This window comes from Suncus etruscus, chromosome 16, assembly GCF_024139225.1.
Source record: "Suncus etruscus isolate mSunEtr1 chromosome 16, mSunEtr1.pri.cur, whole genome shotgun sequence".
In the NCBI taxonomy this organism is placed as follows: domain Eukaryota; kingdom Metazoa; phylum Chordata; class Mammalia; order Eulipotyphla; family Soricidae; genus Suncus; species Suncus etruscus.
In genome coordinates this window covers 64,598,131-64,617,211 of record NC_064863.1, presented here as the reverse complement: position 1 = coordinate 64,617,211, position 19,081 = coordinate 64,598,131, and the positions used below count along the sequence as shown (strand labels likewise).

At 38.7% G+C, this 19,081-nt stretch overlaps 1 protein-coding gene and 1 pseudogene across 3 annotated transcripts in view; one reads left to right on the top strand and one right to left on the bottom strand.

The window, feature by feature from the left end:
* The window catches only part of G3BP2 (G3BP stress granule assembly factor 2), an 86,042-nt gene that overhangs the window by 51,625 nt on the left and 15,336 nt on the right, over positions 1-19,081 (top strand). For all 3 annotated transcript variants that reach the window (XM_049790260.1, XM_049790261.1, XM_049790259.1), the window contains exons 2-4: positions 14,868-14,986; positions 17,500-17,581; positions 18,878-19,051. In XM_049790260.1, the coding sequence (XP_049646217.1) occupies positions 14,892-14,986; positions 17,500-17,581; positions 18,878-19,051 (351 nt within the window). In that variant the 5' untranslated portion in view covers positions 14,868-14,891. The remainder of the gene's footprint in view (positions 1-14,867; positions 14,987-17,499; positions 17,582-18,877; positions 19,052-19,081) is intronic.
* LOC126032794 (uncharacterized) lies at positions 10,659-10,752 on the bottom strand (annotated as a pseudogene).

Here is a 19,081-nt window from a genome sequence, read left to right as displayed (position 1 = left end):
TTCTGGGTCTGTCTGAAAAGAATGGACCTTTTTTCTGGACCGGAATTTATGTCGTCCCTGAGTATCTTACCTTTTCTATTCTCACTTTTTTTTTTTTTTTTGGAGTAGCCTTATGTATCTTTGTGCTACGACTTAATCTCTATAAACTGCTAATTCTGAAAGATTGCAGACCACTTCAAGCATAATGCTTGCTAAGCATGAAGGTTCTACATTGTTGGATATTCTGGTTCTAAATGTTAAATGTGAACAAGCACTAAGAGTGGAGAGAGGAGCTGGCCGGAGTGATAAAGCACAGCGGTAGGGTGTTTGCCGTGGACGCGGCCAACCTGGGACCAACCCAACCCAGATTCAATCCCGGGCATCCCCTAGGTCTTCTGAGCCTGCCAGGAGCAATTTCTGAGTGCAGATTCAGAAGTAACTCCCTAAGCACCACCAGGTCCGTGGTTTCTCCACCCCCTACCTCGAAAGTGACGAGAATCAGAATGCTCCTGTGAAATGAATGGAGGAGATTCCAAAGAAGAAAGTGATTATTGGACAGTTGAATTGAGTGTTCAGCTTAGCAGTAGACAACTCTTGAATTTGAATAGTAGTGGTATTTTTGTAGAAATATTTTATCCGGGCTGGAGATATAGCATCGAGGTAGGGTATTTGCCTTGCATGCAGAAGGATGGTGGTTCAAATCCCTGCATTCCATATGGTCCCCAGAGCATGTCAGGTGCGACCCAGAAACCAAAAAAGTGAGAAATATTTTTATCCATGTTTCACTAGAAGGTACTAAAAATAAACATCAGTTACTGAAAATCTATGTATTAAAACTTTTTATTATCTTTTCTTTGATTATCCGTGTTCCGATTTGAAATTTTTTCCAAAGATTTTGTTTTCAGAGACTACTTTATAAATGACCATTTAGTGTGGAGTAACCGATTGCATGATACTGTTTTGATAGGTATAAATTTAAGGTTCTTATTTACCTCCCCGGACCTTCCTGGAAATCAAACTTAGGATCTCATTGATTCCTGTAAGTAAAACATATGCCCAACCTGGCAAAATACTTGTTTTAAGAACTGAAAACAGGGGAGCAAATTTTTCTTTCTCATGACTATGACCGAGAGAGGTAAACTCATTTTCTTGAATCCTGTAAAAATCAATTTCTTTTTCTGTAAATGAAGTTAATCTCATTTATGGAGAATAAGAAAGATAGATTACTTTTTAACCTTGAGCTGTTTTAATTTTTGTGGGTTTTTGTTTTGTTTTGTTTTGTTTTTCGGGCACGCCCAGAGTTGCTTAGGGGTTACTTCCTGTGTCTACCCTCAGGAATAACTCCTGGCCGACTGTGGAGACCATATGGGATGCTGGGGATCCCAAATACGTTGGTCCTACCTCTGAGCTATCACTCTGGTCGCCAACATTTCCTTACTTTGGGGGCCTGAGAATGAAAAGATTTATCTTATAATTTAGTGTATATTTTAAACACCGGTGCTTTGTGTTATTTTCTTTTTTCTTTTTTTTCTTTTAGGTCCTTCCTTGGCTAGCGCTTGTAAGGTAGTCACCTTCCCTCTAGCGCCACCTCACCGGGCCCTCTTTGTGATATTTTCATTCAAAGGCTTGCCACAATAAATTGATAAATTGAAGGTCTCTCTTTTTTTTTTTTTTTTTTTTTTGAGGGGGAAGGGCCCACACCTGGCAGTGCTCAGGTTACTCCTGGCTCTGCACTCAGCAGTTATTCCTGGCAGGTTCAGGAGACCATACGGAAGTGAGGGATCAAGCCTGGGCTGGCTGCATGCAAGGCAAATTGCCCTAACCATTGTGCTATTGCTCCTGCCCGTAAAGGTCTCTTTTCTAGAGATACTGGTAAAGTCATTTTAAACAAGTCTTCTAGAAGTTGATAAAGAATAGTTTCATTATAGAGTTAGCGGTCACAGATGAATGTATTTATATTCCATGACTCAGTGAAAGGGGACATGGACCTGACTAAATGTATGTTATTGTCCTAACAGTGATACGACCTTGTAAACATTGTTAAACATTCTGTTAAAGAGAACTAGAGTTCTCTATAAGAAGCTAGAACCTTCTGCTAAAACATTCTTTTAATATTTCTCCCTTCATTTTGGGGGTAGACTTTGAAAAAATATGGTATTAGGGCTAAGAGCAGTAGTTACAGCAATAGGGTTCTTGCCTTATAAGGGGGTTGACCTAGGTTTTATACCGTAAGGTCCCACATGCACCTCCATGAGGAACCCCTAATAACATTGGGCGTGGTCTAAAAAGAAAAAAAATGGTTTTAATAATTACCGGTCTTCATTTTTGACTGTATTCTTCAAGCATTGAAACAGCCACCAGAGTGACATGAAATTATGCGGTCATATTCTTTCCCAGACTGTTTTGGTTCTGAGGGCCATAGGTAGTGATGCAAAGGGCTTGTTATCTTGGCTCTTCACTCAGGAAGCGCTTCTAGATGGACTCAGAATCTTGTTTTCCATGGATTTAACCTGATTTGCTGCGTGCAAGACAAGTGCTCAGCTGCACTATCATCTCTGTGGCCCTCCAGAACTTATTAAACAGAAATGCTCCGTTGCTAGGTAGTAGTCGGAACACGCTTCAGGCTTCTTTTTGTTTTGGGGCCACACCTGGCAGCACTCGGGTTACTCTGGCTCTGCACTCAGAAATCACTCCTGGTATGTTAGGGGGACCAAATGGGATGCTGAGATCGAACCTGAGTCCATCCTGGACCAGCAGCATGCAAGGCAAACGCCTTACCCTGCTGTGCTATTGCTCCTGCTTCAGGTTTAAGTGTATTTTTAATTTTTATATATAATAATGGTGATTGTAACCCAGTTTAAAGTTTTAAAGTTATAATTAGGTTTTATTAGTAGATAGTATGTAGAGATAACTATTTTACTGGGAGTTCCTTTTCTACTAGATCTTCTATTTTCCTACACCCCTGAAATGAAAGAGACGTGGTAGGATCAAAATTTGGGGGCGATGGATTAGATTTCTTAGATTGACTTTTTTTCTGTTCTATTTACAATTATTTTGATATGGTAAGATTAAAAGAAAAATTTTTTTTGCGCTCGGTTTTAGGATTATACCTAGCAGTGCTCAGAGATCACTTTTGGCTTCAGTGCCAGGGATTGAATTTAGGTTGGACACATGCAAATCAAGCCTCCTACCTAATGTACTACCTAATCTATCGCTCCTACCTCATTGCCTTTTTACATTATTTAAATTAAATTTTAGTTGCAATTTTTTATAGTTGGGAGCTACAATTTTAGAGTTTTAATGAATGCATTAAACTTCAGATACTTGGCCATAATGTTTTCATGTTGGTTTGGTTTGGTTAGGGGGCCCATACCCAGTTTACTAAGAATTTAGTCCTTATTTTTGCACTAAGGAATCACTCCTGTTCTGGCAGGTTCCTGGAACTACTAATATATATTAGGTGCCAGGGTTTGAGCCCAGGTCAGCCTCTTGCCTGGCAAATGCCCACTCTACTCTCATTTCAGCTCATGTGATTCAGGGATTTCAACCAGGGTTCCAGGTACCTTAGCTATTTCAATGTCAGACAAGTGCTTCTTCTATATCTACTCATTTAAGATTTTTCTATGGTTACTAGACTGGTCTGTTTCCCACATAGTTTCCTTGAGTCTACATTTTCCCTTATTAATATTTAAATACTCTTAAGTATAGTCATAAATTGCCACTAAAGTACATGATTTCAGTGTGCTTTTTCGTTACACTGATTGTACTAAATTTTTATTCTAATAGACTTCATTTTTATTTTTTTAATATCTATTTAAACACCATGATTTACAAACATGACTATAGTTGGATTTGAGTCACCCCCCTTCACCAGTGCAACATTCCCACCATCAAATGCCCTGCCCCACCCCTGCCTGTATTCAAGACAGGCATTTCACTTTTCTCACTCATTAACTTTATATTGGTAGTTGTTAGTGTTCTAGCTGCACTCACCCCTCCTCAAGAGTGCATATCCCCTCCTTCATATCATGATTTGGTCCTTCAGGCCCAGATCTTTGGGCATTATTCACAATAATGTCTTCTATTTTCCTTAACACCATAAATAAGTGAGCCTATTCTGTGTCTTATCTCTATCCCTCTGACCTGTTTCACTCAACATAATAGTTACTATGTCCATCAGTGTATAGGAAAATTTCATGATTTCATCTCTCCTGACAGCTGCATAATATTACATTTGTATATGTACCACAGTTTCGTTAACCATTCATCTGTTGAAGGGTATCTTGATTGTTTCCAGAGTCTAATATCCTTCATTTTTAGAACCTTGATTTTTAGCCAGTGAAATGTTATTGGATGGTAAATTTAAAATTTTGATGTGACTTTTACAATTTAGAAGCTGGTAAAATACTTACCTTTAGATGATATCTTTAGATCTTTTTGGTAGAATTAAGGATTGGTTTGTACCGTAGGAACCAAAAATGCAATGCAGAAAAACCCTCTATTCCTATGGTCATCACAGCACTATTCACAATAGCCAGAATTTGGGCCCGGAGAGATAGCACAGCGGCGTTTGCCTTGCAAGCAGCCGATCCAGGACCAAAGGTGGTTGGTTCGAATCCCGGTGTCCCATATGGTCCTCCGTGCCTGCCAGGAGCTATTTCTGAGCAGACAGCCAGGAGTAACCCCTGAGCATTGCCGGGTGTGACCCAAAAACCAAAAAAAAAAAAAAAAAAACACAATAGCCAGAATTTGGAAACAACCCAAGTGTTACATCTATACAATGGAATACTATGCAGCTGTTAGGAAAAATGAAGTCATTATGCTGAGCAAAATGAATCAGAAGGAGAGGGATAAACAGAATGATTCCACTCATTTGTGGAATATAAAAAAAACAAATAAGATAGTATCTAGAGACGAGGGCCAGGAGACCAGTCCATGGTAGGAAGCTTCCCATAAACAGCAGGGGAGCACAGTGAGGGCAGAGAAGGGACCATTATGACAATGATAGTTGGAAATTATCACTCTGGACAAGAACTGGGTGCTGAAAGGAGATAAAGTAATATGCATGATCTCCCTTCAGTAACAATATTGCAAACCACCATGCCTAAAAGGAAGAGAGAGGAATGTGCCACAGAGGTGGCCATTGGGGAGGGAAGGAGGGAAACTATGGAGACATTAGTGGCGGGAAATGTGTTGTACACTATATGACTGGAACTCGATCATGAACAACTTTATAACTGAAAATGAATATTATGAAAAACATTGTAAATCACGGTGTTAATAATTTTTAAAAATTCATTGGTTTGTGAGCAAGAGACATAGTTCACAAGGCTAAAGTGTTCATGGGCTGCTCAAACCAAGAATAAGTAGCCTAAGCCTTCCCCAGCACCTCTAGATGTAGCCGAGAAACAAACAGAAGAACTTTTTGTTTGTTCATAGCAGTGCTCAGAGGTCACTCCTGGCTTTGCGCTCAGAAATTTCTCCTGGCAGGCTCATAATCTGGAGACTATGGGATGCCAGCGATCAAACCTGGGTTGTCCACATTCAAGGCGAACCCCCTAACTACTGAGCTATCGCTCAGATCCCCAAGAAATGGTTTTGAATTCGACCTTTTTCTATATCCTGTAACATAAATATTGTGCATTTCTTTAAATCATTCTGTTCTTTCAAATTTGGGGTTTATAGTATTCTATAATTTGGTTGTTTAATTTTTTTGTTTTTGTTTTTGTTTTTGTTTTTGGGCCACACCCGGCATTGCTCAGGGGTTACTCCTGACTATCTGTTCAGAAATAGCTCCTGGCAGGCACGGGGATTCGAACCAACCATCTTTGGTCCTGGATCGGCTGCTTGCAAGGCAAACGCCGCTGTGCTATCTCTCCGGGCCCTGGTTGTTTAATTTTTACATGGATTTCTATCTACATTTGTAGCATTTTAGTGAGTACATGACTTTGTTTTTATACCTGACTCATATTTTTCTCCTTTTTGACTTTGCCAAGTATCTAATCCAGGACCTTGACATGCAAGGCAAGTTAATGTATTTACTGAGCTATATCCCTGGCCCCTTGTTTCCCTCTTTTTTTTTTTTTTTTTTTTTTTTTTTTTTTTGGTTTTTGGGCCACACCCGGTGACGCTCAGGGGTTACTCCTGGCTATGCGCTCAGAAGTCGCTCCTGGCTTGGGGGACCATATGGGACGCCGGGGGATCGAACCGCGGTCCGTCTCCTAGGCTAGCGCAGGTAAGGCAGGCACCTTACCTCGAGCGCCACCGCCCGGCCCCTTGTTTCCCTCTTTTTAGAAAAATATTATCCAGGGATGCTTTGGGGAGATGGCCATATAGACCATACCTGTTGGGGCCTAGGGGACCATATGTGGTCAGGAGCACACAGGTCAGCTGCATGCAAGGCAGGTATCCTTGATACACCCTCTCTCCAGCCTTAACACTATTTTTTAAGTTAATGCTGTACATTTATGGTACCATGTATTCTTTACTGTTTTTCGATAATTGGTCATTTGACAGGTTTATACAGTTATCATAATAATAATCAAGATACGAAGTATTTTTGTCAGCCCAGAAGTTGTTCTAATTGTCATTTCCTTTTACCTCCAGTTCTTGATTTTATTTAGCTCTATTATTCTGCAGTGTACAGAAGGTTGTCAGTAAACCTATACAGTGGGAAGAAAAGACACTCTTGGTAGTGTTATAAAACTGTGAGTTGCTGGGTGTTATACCTGAATTTTCTCATGCAAAGGACACATTGTAGTTCTTCACGGCATCCCAAACCCCTAAAATAATTATATTGTGGAGCTGGAGAGATAGCATGGAGGTAAGGTGTTGTTTGCCTTGCATGCAGAAGGACAATGATTCTAATCCCAGCATCCCATATGGTCTCCAGAGCCTGCCAGGACCGATTTCTGACCGTAGAGCCATGAGGAACCCGAGTGCCACCGGGTGTGACCCAAAAACCAAAATAATAATAAATTGTATTTTGCTTTTTGTTGTTGTTTGTTTGTTTTTTGGTTTTGGGGTCACACACCCTGCATTGCTCAGGGGTTACCTCTGGCTCTGTGCTCAAATTGTTCCTATCTGGCTTGGGATGCCAGGATTAGAACCAACATCTGTCCTGGGTTGGATGTATACAAGGCAAAGGCCCTATTGCTGTGCTATCTCTCCACCCAGATTGTATCTTGTTTTGAATTTTTTGTTTCTTTTTTTTTTTTTTCCCTGGCTTTAGGACCACATCCAAAATGTTCAAGAGTAGTTCACACAGTGTTTGGGAAACTGATACTGGGGATAAAACTGTATCTCCTAAGTGCAAAACGCATTGAGCTATCAAGTCTCACTTCACTCACATTGAACGGAAGTTTTCAGTTGAATAAATTTACTAGTTTGTATGTCCATTCATTAAGCTAGTGATCATGTTTTCTTTTTTTTTGTTTTGTTTTTGGGTCATACCCGGCGGTGCTCAGGGGTTACTCCTGGCTGTACACTCAAGAAATTATTTCTGCCAGGCTTGGGATGGGATGCCAGGATTCGAACCACCGTCCTTCTGCATGCAAGGCAAACGTCCTACCTCTGCTATCTCTCCGGACCCTGTTGTTTTCCATTTTTAAACATTTATCGATAAAGCTGCTATAGTATTTTTTGGTTTTTTTTTTTTTTTTTTTTGGTGTGTTACTTCATTTCTCCTGAATCAATATAATATATATTCCCATCCTTGCTTGTTATTTTTAGCTTTTAATGTTAGACAGAATTCCAGGTACTGGGCCCGGAGAGATAGCACAGCGGCGTTTGCCTTGCAAGCAGCCGATCCAGGACCAAAGGTGGTTGGTTCGAATCCCGGTGTCCCATATGGTCCCCCGTGCCTGCCAGGAGCTATTTCTGAGCAGACAGCCAGGAGTAACCCCTGAGCACCGTCGGTGTGGCCCAAAAACCAAAAAAAAGAAAAAAAAAGAATTCCAGGTACTAAGTGGCATGGCAATAGTTTTAATTTGTATTTTTGTGATGATTAATGATGAGGATCTTCCCATGTTTGCCACCTGTGATTTTTTGTTTGTTTGTTTTTAGTGCTGGGCCTCACAAATACAGGGCAAATACGCCTTATCAATGGGTTACTGTATATACTCGAGTATAAGCCGACCCCTCCCCCGAATTTTACCCTAGAAACTGGGCAACTTAGTAACTCAAGTATATTATGAGCCAAGGTGGAAAACGCAGCAGCCAGTGCCAAATTTCAAAAATAAAAATATATACCCAAAACAAATAGGATAATTGAGGAATCAGTAGGTTAAATGTTTTTCAGTATTTATTGCTAAAGAAAAACTAAACTAGCAACAATAACTTTAAAACTTTAAAGTGCAGAAGACCGTAGCTTAACAGATAATCAAGCTAAATCACAAAGGTTAAAATCCTTCCAAACTAGATTTCTCCTCCTCCTCATCTGTATGTCCAAACAGAGCTTCAGCTGTATCTGATGTAAGGGTATCAGCATAGACATTGTCATCACTGAGTTTGCAGATATCATAATCACTGCTGTCGGTCTCCCTCTCATACAAAGTGCAGAATATTTGGGTTAATTAGTTGTGGCGTACAGTTCAGTTCAGCAGCCTACCTCTTCAGCTCAGCTGCAACTTGTGAACTGAGCTGAAGCACCGCCCCTTCCAGCAGTTGGCAGAAGACAGTTGGAGACTGAATGCATTTGTTTTGGTGCACATGCACCAACTCAAATAACCTGTGTGACCTGAGTATAAGCTGAGTTCAGGTTTTTCGGCATAATATCCCTGGCCCTCTATCTGTGTATCATATAAAATGTGTATTTAAATCTTTTGCCTATTTTGGGGGGCCAGAGTAGGTAAAGGGTGCAGTAGATAGGATGTTTGCTTTATACGTGACCAATCCAGGTTCTATCCCTAGCATATTTCATATGGTTCCGTAAGCCCAACAGCAGTGACTTCTGAGTGCAGAGCCTAGAGCACCCCTGAGCACTGCCCACTGTGACCCAAAACAAACAAATTGTTTTCCCATTTCTAAATTGTGTTTATTTTTTTATTTGGCATTTGTTTTCTGGATATAACTTTAGCGGTATTTTACAAAATTGGTTTGTCTTGTTATTTTTTTTTATGTCTTTAAATGAACAGAAGTTTTACATCATGACGGAGGTCTGTTTGCCAGTTTTATTCTGTATGTCATTAAAATCTTCGTTTAAACTGCAGAAATTGTCGCCTATTTTTCTTCTAAACTAGTGTTTGCCAGAGTAGTAATACTGATCCTCAATCCCCCAGGAGCACTGGAATTATTTGGAGGAGGAGAAATTTGCCTTAGGTGCAGAATGGAGTGCTTTCTCCTTGTTAGCTTATGAAAGGTAGATTTTTCACAGAGATTTGGGTAATCATCTTTATTTTCTGAGAAAAATGCCAAGTAAGTTTGGGAATCTCTTCTTAGATTTACATAAGTGTCTGTAGTCTGTTTTGAGGTAATTTTGTACTTGCTACAAATTATGAGTCAAGCTTTATACTGAAATTACTATATTTGACTTGTTTGGATGCACCAGTCTCCAAATCAGTTCTCGCTTTATATTTCAGAAATAGCATTTGTTTGTGTGAATGCTTATGTATCTGAAGCATAGAGCATTGCCAAATGTTTTGTAGTTGTATGATTTATTTAATCTATTCGCATTTTCCCAAAGGAGCTTTTGTTTGTATTTTAGTAGTTGCTTCTTTTAAGATGTCTTTGGTATCAGATTTATTGAACAGATTACTTGATTGAGGGGCAAAGAGAATAGGGGATTTGAAGCCAATCCCTTCAGTGTTTTGGGGAGCATATTTGTACCAGGAACTCAAGCCAGGGATGACCCTGTGCTCCATATCCCATCATACCAGCCTTGAACTTAATTTTTGTTTCGTTTTGTTTCTGGGCCACACCCTGCTGAACTCTGGTGACTCCTGGCTCTCAGCTCAGAAATCACTCCTGGCAGGCTCAAGGGACCATATGTGATGCCTGGATCAAACCCAAGTCCGGCTATGTGCAAGGCAAACATCCTACCCACTGTCCTATCACTCCTCTGACCCCAGAACTTTTATATTAAGGGAGGCCAACTTAGCTGTGCTCAAGTTTTACTCCTGGCTCTGTGCCCAGGAATCGCTTCTGGTGGTGCTTCAAGGACTATATCAGATGACTGAGACTGAACCTGCACCTGGATCTGGGTCAACTGCATGCAAGGCAAACACCCTATACATTGTATTATCACTCTGGCCCTCATTTTATTAATTTCCTTAATTTTTTTTCTTATGTCCATAGTAGTGGTAGATGTCTAACATCTAGAAGCCTTAACACTATCAGACTTCTGTTAATTGTCAGGTGCTTCTCTCATGGACACATCTTTAAACATAAAGAATCAGCCAGAGAGACAATACTATAGGATACTTGCCTTATACTTGAATAATTTGGGTCCGATCATGGACATCCCCTGAGCACCTCCAATTGTGTGTCCGCCCCCCAAAGTAGGTTGAAGGCTAGAGAAGATAGTATGACAGATAGGGTGTTTTTGCACACAACTGACTCAGGTTTGATCTGTCACCCCTTAATATCCCCCAAGTCCTACCAGGAGTGGTCCCTGAGTGCAGAGCCAGGAATTGTGTAAGTTTGGAATGTTGAATATTAGATTAAATTTTTTTCTTTTCTCATATTAGAAGGGTAATATGTAAATGTCATAACATGGTTTAAGTTGTTCACACAAAGGTGTGAATAAACAATCATGCTTATGAACAAGCAAAGGATCCTTGATATATATTTTATTTTTTGGTAGAATGTCACAATGGCTTTGTTTCAAATTGATTGCAGGCCGGCTTTTAACTTATAGAATGCAGAAACTTAAGTTTCTGAGAACTAAAATTAAGTTTCTGAAGGATGGGACAAAAATTCTAAGAGGCTGAGATCAGGATTTTAGTTTGAGCCTCTTAAGGAAGTAGTTTGTGGCTGACTTTCAAATCATTTTTTGTGTGTGGAGGATGCAACTATCATTTTACCTAATAAAGTCCTGATTTTATATTGAGCAGGGATTAGCATTAAAATGTATGGTAGACAAAGTAAAAACATTTGAAATCACTCTTGGCTTGGGGACCACATGGGATGCCGGGGGATCAAACCGTGGTCGTCCTAGATTAGCGCATATAAGGCAGACACCCTACTGCTTGCGTCACCACTCTGGCCCCAGCCCCAAGTTTTTTAATTTTAGATACTGGTTTAGACTTTTGAAATAGTTATTTAGGTATTCAGTATTTCAATATCAATCCCAAACAGAAGCCATTGGTCTATGTAAATACCGAGTCAGATGGTTTGGGGATCCATACCCAGATGTGGTCAGGTCTTTCTCCTGACTCTACACTCGGGAATTCTCCTGAAGGTGCTTGGAGATTGAGCCTAGGTTGGTCCAAGTGCTCTACCTGCTGTACTATCAACTCTGCCTCTCTGCCTTGGCGTTTTTAATAAGAAAAGTTGCCCTCCTGTTAAATTCAGGAGTTAGAGGGGGGTCATCATGAAAATGAAGATGGAGAATTAAGTAGAGATTTAAAAACAGGTTAGAGTTGAAGAAAGATTGATATCTGAAATAAATGAAACTAAGGAGGGTAGGTATAGTCATGTTAATATCTAGAAATAAGGGACCGGAGAGGTAACGCGTCTGCCTTGCAAGCGCTAGCCAAGGTTTGGTCCCCCCAAGCCAGGGGCAATTTCTGAGCGCTTAGCCAGGAGTAACCCCTGAGCATCAAACAGGTGTGGCCTGAAAAACCAAGTGTGTGTGTGTGTGTGTGTGTGTGTATGTCTGGAAATAAGTGGGACTGAAAAGTCAGAAACCTAGTACAGAGGTTAGGGTTCCTTATATGCAAACAGCTTGGTTTGATTTCTGGCACCTCTGAACCTGGCAGGGAGAAACCCAGAGCACTGCTTGGTGTGACCCAAAATAAATAGGACTGATAATGTGTTTCCCCTGATTGCTAGAAATGTGGGCTTTGGGGGTTTGTTTGTTTGGGGGGGAGGTGTTGACTACATTGTTGTCCTGGGGAAGGGGCTACTCGTGTACTGTTAGAATTACTTGGAATTACTTTTGTTGGTCCTGGGATCTAACTGGGATTGGTCACATACAAGGCATGTGTCTTAATCTCTTATTACATCTCAGCCTGAAAGTTGGGATTATTTTATTTGTGTGTGTGTGTGTTTTGTTTTGTGGGAGTTTTTTTCCATACAGGCCACACTCCTGGTATGCTTGGGAGATCAGGGATGCTGGGGATCAAACCTAGAATGGTAGTGTGCAATTGCTCTGGCCCTGACTTTCGTTTTAATTTTATTAAATACCATGATTTACAAAGTCGACTATAAACTATATATAAACTATAGTTATAGTTGAGTTTTAGAAATTCTATGTTCCAGCATCAGTTCCACTACCAATGTCTCCCTTCTCCACCCCACCTCCTGCTACTTTAGCAGGCACTTTTTTATTTTTTAATTTTTTAAGGTTTTGGGGTTACACCAGGGATTGCTCATGGCTGTGAAGTCAGGAATCATTCCTGGTAGGTTGGGGGTACCATACCATCAAGGGGACTGGAGCCCTGGCGCAAGCAGTAGGGTGTCTGCCTTGCACGAGCTAACCTAGGATGGACCATGGTTTGATCTCCTGGTGCCCCAAGCCAGGAGTGTCAGAGGGTGTGCCCCCCCCCCCCCCAAAAAAAAAAAAAACGAAAAGGGGGAAAGCAGGTCAGCTGCTAGCAAGGCCCCATCTATTATACTGGTCTGTTTGTTGCTCCTGCCCTGCAGGTACATTTTAAAGTTTGGTTGGTGAAGTTATACCTTTTGTTTTCATTATTTGGGTATTTGTTATACAACTTATTGCACCACATAACTACTTGGATCCCCTTTGACCTCTGCTTCCTGTTACTTGCAGTTTATCTTTCCTTACTCACTTTTTATATTTTTCTGCTCTTCTCCCTGTATTCTGTTGCCAAGGGTAATATAGGTGTTCCCTTTACAAACATCACATTCCCTGTCCAGTTATTTTACATAACATATAAGAGATAATTTAGTGTTTGTTTTCCTCCTGACTTAGTTCACTTAACATTGTATCTTCCAGTTCCATCCATGTTGCAGCAGATAACATAATTTCATCTTTCTTTTCAGCTATGGTAGTGTTGGAGTTTTTTTGTTGTTTTTATTTTGTTTTGTTTTTTGTTTTTGATTTTTGGATCACATCCAGCAGCGCTCAGGGATTACTCCTGGCAGGCTTAGGGGATCGGGATTTCAGACCACTGTCCTTCTGCATGCAAGGCAAATGCACTACCTCCATGCTATCTCTCCAGCCCCAAACTATAGTAGTTTTCCATTATGTATATATACTACAGCTTCATTATCTTATCTGTCCTTTAATATCTAGGTTGTTGATTTCATATCCTAGCTGTTGTACTAAGTGTTATAATGCATAATGGTATGGAAAATGGAATTTTGATATATGAAACTTCACTTTTCAAAATTATCTTGAATAAGTTTTCTAAAGGTTACTGGGGTAAGAAGCCTAATAAATGCATACCTTACATATATGACTACTTTGATTTTATCCTTAGCAACACAAAAAGAAAATTTTTGTTTTTGATGGTCCTGGAGACTTAACAACCTTCTGCTTTTGTTTATCATTATCCTTTGATCCTGACTAGCTTTATAAATTGTAGTCTTACTGGTTTAAACTAAGATGGTTCTTCGTTGTAACTTAAAAACGTAACCCAGATTCAAAACTTCTAACTCATGGTCTTATAGCAGTGTTTTTCAACCTTTTTGTGCAATGGCATACTTTTTTTCATGGAAAAAAAATCACGAGGCACACCACCATTAGAAAATGTTAAAAAAAAATTAACTCTGCCAGTATTGACTATATATAAAGTAATTCTCTTGAATAGGATCATAAATACAAAGAAATTATTTTATAATTGCTTTATTAATTGGTCTATTTGTCTATTGGTGATTGGTCTATTTGTGAGCTGAAGCCACATGTTACGGATGAAATTGGGATTTTTTTTCCATGGCATACTAGTGTTCCTTGGCACAGTAGTTGAAAAACGCTGTCTTATAGAGTCGAAGTTATTTTCTCCAGATTGAGGTTTGTTTTGATATTTTTTTAAATATAAGGACCCGATTTCAAAATGATTGGCACAACTCCTTATTTTCCTTAGTTTCTTTCTTCTTGGTAAAATTCTTTTAATGTAATTTATTCTGAATGTGTGATTTAATCTTTAGCATTTTCAGGAGAGCTATTCAAAGATTAAAGTGTTAAATTTCATATATACTCAAGTTAGAATCTAAGTATTTCCTATTACTCTTCAAACTTCGTTAGTGATTTATCTATTGTTTATTCTGCTGATTTGATGCATTCCTTATGTCGCTCTTATTTTATTTGACCCTCACCTCCGATGTTATCCTTAAAATTGTAGACAGCAGCTTAGGAGAGATAGTACAGCAGGTAAGATGCTGCCTTGCATGTAACTAACCCAGATTGGAGGTCTGTGTCCCACTCCCAAGGAATAATATATTGAATTCCTAGAATATTAGGATGGTGATGATCACCAGATGAAAAGATAATATGAATGGAAAAGTCCTGGGTATGGCTGACATTAGAGTCAGCAGCCTTCGATTCGCAACTATTACTTGTCCCTGTATTGAGGAATAGGGAAGAACAGACCAAGAGGGTTATAATAATATTGTAGATTACAAGTTATTGTTTGGAATTTATTATTTTGTTCTCATAAAATATTAAGTAGTCTTTAATTTTCTTATTATGACTTATGTAGATAAGAATATTTACTTTACAAAGATTACTTTTTAATAATTATTATTCTTAATATTTGTTTCCTTAGCATTTGACATTGTGCAGCAAAGAAATGGTTATGGAGAAGCCCAGTCCGCTGCTTGTAGGGCGGGAGTTTGTGAGGCAATATTATACTTTGCTGAATAAAGCTCCAGAATATTTGCACAGGTAAATTTTAAGTAGATTTATATTTTTTATTTATTTCTATGACTTTGACTAGATATATATTGTCTTTTGTATTTGTATATCTTGATGCTTTGCCACTTGTATTTTATATTAAATTTTTAAAAATACTTTGGGAAGCCAGAAAAATAGGACAGTGGATAGACCGTTTTTGCCTTGCCACATGGCTGGCCCAGGTTTAATCCTCTGCATCCGGTATAATCCTCTGAGCCTTCCAGGAATGATTCCTGACTGCAGAACCAGGAGTAACTCTTGAACACCTTCTCTCCTCCCCTCGACCCCCGCCCAAAAAAAAAAAAAAAAAACAACTTAAAAACTTTGGACTTGGCCAACTACTTTGGGTTCCAATATAATTTGGAAGTGAATAACTTAGTTAAAGCAAATAACTTATGTTTGTAAAATTTTTCAGATTGATTTGCAAAATAGCATTGCTTCGTAAGAGAAACTGCCTCTCTTTTGGCAAAAGTTGATTTTCAACTTTTTTAATGCTTTTCTCCTAGAAATAAAAATGAAATTGATTGTTGAGGTTTGGAGAGAGAGTATGGCATGTTAAGGTTCTTGCCTTAAACATGACTGACCTGGATTTAATTTCCAGCACCTCACATGGAGTGTCCCAGGAACAAAAATGAGGTGCCAGAGGTGGTATTAGTGGCTAGAGCACTTTCCTTACAGGGCTGACCTAGGTTTGATCCTATCACCCATATAATCTTCTAGCATTACCAGTTATGGCCCCAAACAAAACAAAACAAATTAATTTGTATTCTATCTAGGAGGTAGGAGATGTAAGATATTTTTTTTTATTGGGTTGATTAGGCTTTTCCAAATTGTAGTACAAATTAGCCCATTGAATTAAGGAAAAATTTTTATATTGTGTGGGAAACACTGTTCAAAGGATTTGCCATCTGAACCAAATGACCACACTGATAACATGTAAGGTTAGCACTGCTTGATCCTTCAAGCCAAATGTGATTCATATATAACATTTTATTGATGTATATTTGAGGGATATAAGAGCAGAATGGATTTGATAGGATCTTTTATTACCTGAAATTAAGTTCTCCAATGTTGTGGATAATAACAATTTTAGCTTTTTTACAAGGGTTTATGTAGTGACAAAAAGTAAAATATACAGTATAGTTATTTTTATACTTTCAAGCATATGTAATTAATTTCCCAATGAATGAAAATTTTATTGGTAAATTTTCACTTGTTTTGTCTAGGAGTCACACCGGGCAACTCTTTGGGGTTCCTCCTGCTGTGGGAAGTCGGGGTTCGAAATGCTGTTTGTCCTGGATTAGCTGCAGTCGCCTTATCCGTTACACTATAATCACTCTAATTTTCACTTGTTAACACTACTATAATGAACATCCTAACCCTATGCATTTTTTTGTGAGCTGTTCTCATTTTCTTATATTTCTAAGTTCCTAGAAATAGAATTGTTAAAGGTTTGTTAGTTTATAGCATTTCATTTAAAATAGCATTTTATAAGGGTATTTAAAAAGAATATTTGTATATTCTTACTGTATAAAAGAATATATTCAATATATGTAATGTCACTGAGAATATTCTTAGCATAGACAATTTTTATGTTTTATTTAAGAGCTGAGTTCTATTTATGAAAAAATTTTTCATTTTTATAGATATTTTTGTTTTGTTCTTTGGATCATCCCCAGAAGTGCTCAGGGTTTATTTCTGGCTTTTCATTCAGGAATTACTCTTGGTGAGTCTTGGAGGACTATGTGTCAGGAAAATGATAATCTATCGTGTACTTAGGCCTAGTATAAAATTATCGATGTGGGGACTGGAGCGATAGCACAGTGGTAGGGCATTTTCTTTGCACGCGGCAGACCTGAACAGACTCAGGTTCAATTCCCCAGCATCCCTTAATGGTTCCCTGAGCACTGCCAGGTGTGTCCCCCCCCAAAAAAAAAATTATATAAAAATAAAATAAAATTGGGCAGTCTTCAGAAAAAAAATTATTAATGAGAAATCAGATGAAATTGTCTTTTAAAGTTTTTTTATTTGATCTATTTCAGTGTTATAAATATCCTGTTTAAACCTTTGGGAGCAGTGATCATTAGGAACTAAATCTGAGTATAATATCAAGTCCCATCTGATTCCCAGTAAATCTAAATAACATGATACCTAAGTGAGTGAATAGGTCATTTACTATGGCATCATTATATAAAATATGTTCTGAATTGTTGCCTGACAAAAATTATGAATGAACTAGATAGAAATGGCTAATAATTGAGTGCATAACAGTACTTTACATTATTCATTTAATCATTGCAATAACTTAAGTATTCTAATTCTGTTTAATGACCAAAGAAACTAAAATTAAACCACAGGTATTTTTTTTTATTATTATAAATGGTTAAGGTACAGAACCAGATGTGAAAACTCAGTGTCTTTGACAGCATACCCCTCTTACACTTCTCTGACAACTGGATGTTAATTAGTGCCAATGTGGGTTTTTTTTTTGTTTTTGTTTTCAGATTTTACGGCAGAAATTCTTCCTATGTTCATGGTGGGGTAGATGCTAGTGGGAAGCCACAGGAGGCCGTTTATGGCCAAAATGTAAGTGTCAGTTTCATATATCTTTGTGTGTTATGATAGAGATTTGAGAAAAGAACTTTATTGTGCCTGCGCATTTCTTAAATTTACTTTGTTTTGTTTTGTTGCTATACCTGGCAGTGCTCAGTGCTTCTGACTGTGTACTCAGGAACCACTTCTGGTGATGCAAGAGAGACCATATGATATGTTGGTGATCAAACCTAGGATGACGGTGTGCAAGGCAAACATACAATGCTACCTTTCTGGCCCCTGAAATTTGACTATAAGAACTAAAATTTTTGTTTACAATAATCACCATATACCAGCATTAATTTTATATTAGGTTGGAGTTTATAGAGGCTAAGAATATTTTATATTTTCTAGGCAATTTTTAAATAGATATGTGGGATAAAACCTTATGCTACAAGCATACACAGAATTACATGTTTGTGATGCTGTTGAGTGTCCTTTCTGTTGACCTGGGTTGTTTGGGCCCTCAGGATATTCCAAAGGGAGAGGCCACCGGTGAAAAATCACATATATGGGAGGACCATGGCATGACTAGGCAGCCAACAAGTAAGACATAGGGACTGCAGGAAGGAAGCAAAGTTGGAATTAGTATAGGGATGGAAAATGGTTTGAAAAATAAGGCTGTAAAAGATACGAACTTTAACTAGACTCTGAGAATTATATGATTTGATTTTACCAAATGAGCAAATGTAAAGTAAGCAAAATGGTATCAGTAAACACAGTGAAGAAAATTTCCCTTTAAGGGGCCAGAGCGATAGCACAGCGGTAAGGCATTTGCCTTGCACGCAGCCAGCACAGGACAGATGGTGGTTCAAATCCCATATGGTTCCCTGAACCTGCCAGGTGTGACCCAAAAAGAAAGAAAAGAAAATTTCCCTTTAAGTACAGGTCTTAATGCTTTTTTGCTTTGCATGTAGCCCTTCTGGGTTCAATTCCCAGCACAATCTGGAGTTGCCTGTAAGTACCCATTGGGAAAGGCCCAGGAAACAAAAATGGCACAGTCTGTAAGGATGACTGAGTAACACAAAATAGTGGGAGAATGATGTTATTCCAAATTAACGAGTGTGTGTGTATGTGTGTATAAAATCTGTAACCTGCATTTTGTACGACTTGTTAAAAATGGTAACTTCATAACATCATTTAGCCATAATTCATAACCTGTTAGAACAAACAGTTCAGAAGGGACAAGAAAGATTAGAATTTAATATCCTGGCATTGTGAGAATCAGTGATGCCCCATTGCTTTTGCAGCATCATAAGTTTGTTCTTCCTCCTCCCCCTTCTTATAAAGGATATACACCACAAAGTATTATCTCTGAACTTCAGTGAATGTCACACTAAAATTCGTCATGTGGATGCTCATGCAACTTTGAGTGATGGAGTAGTTGTCCAGGTCATGGGTTTGCTGTCTAACAGTGGACAACCAGAGAGAAAATTTATGCAAACCTTTGTACTAGCTCCTGAAGTAAGTTTCTATTTCACTTCATTGATTTTA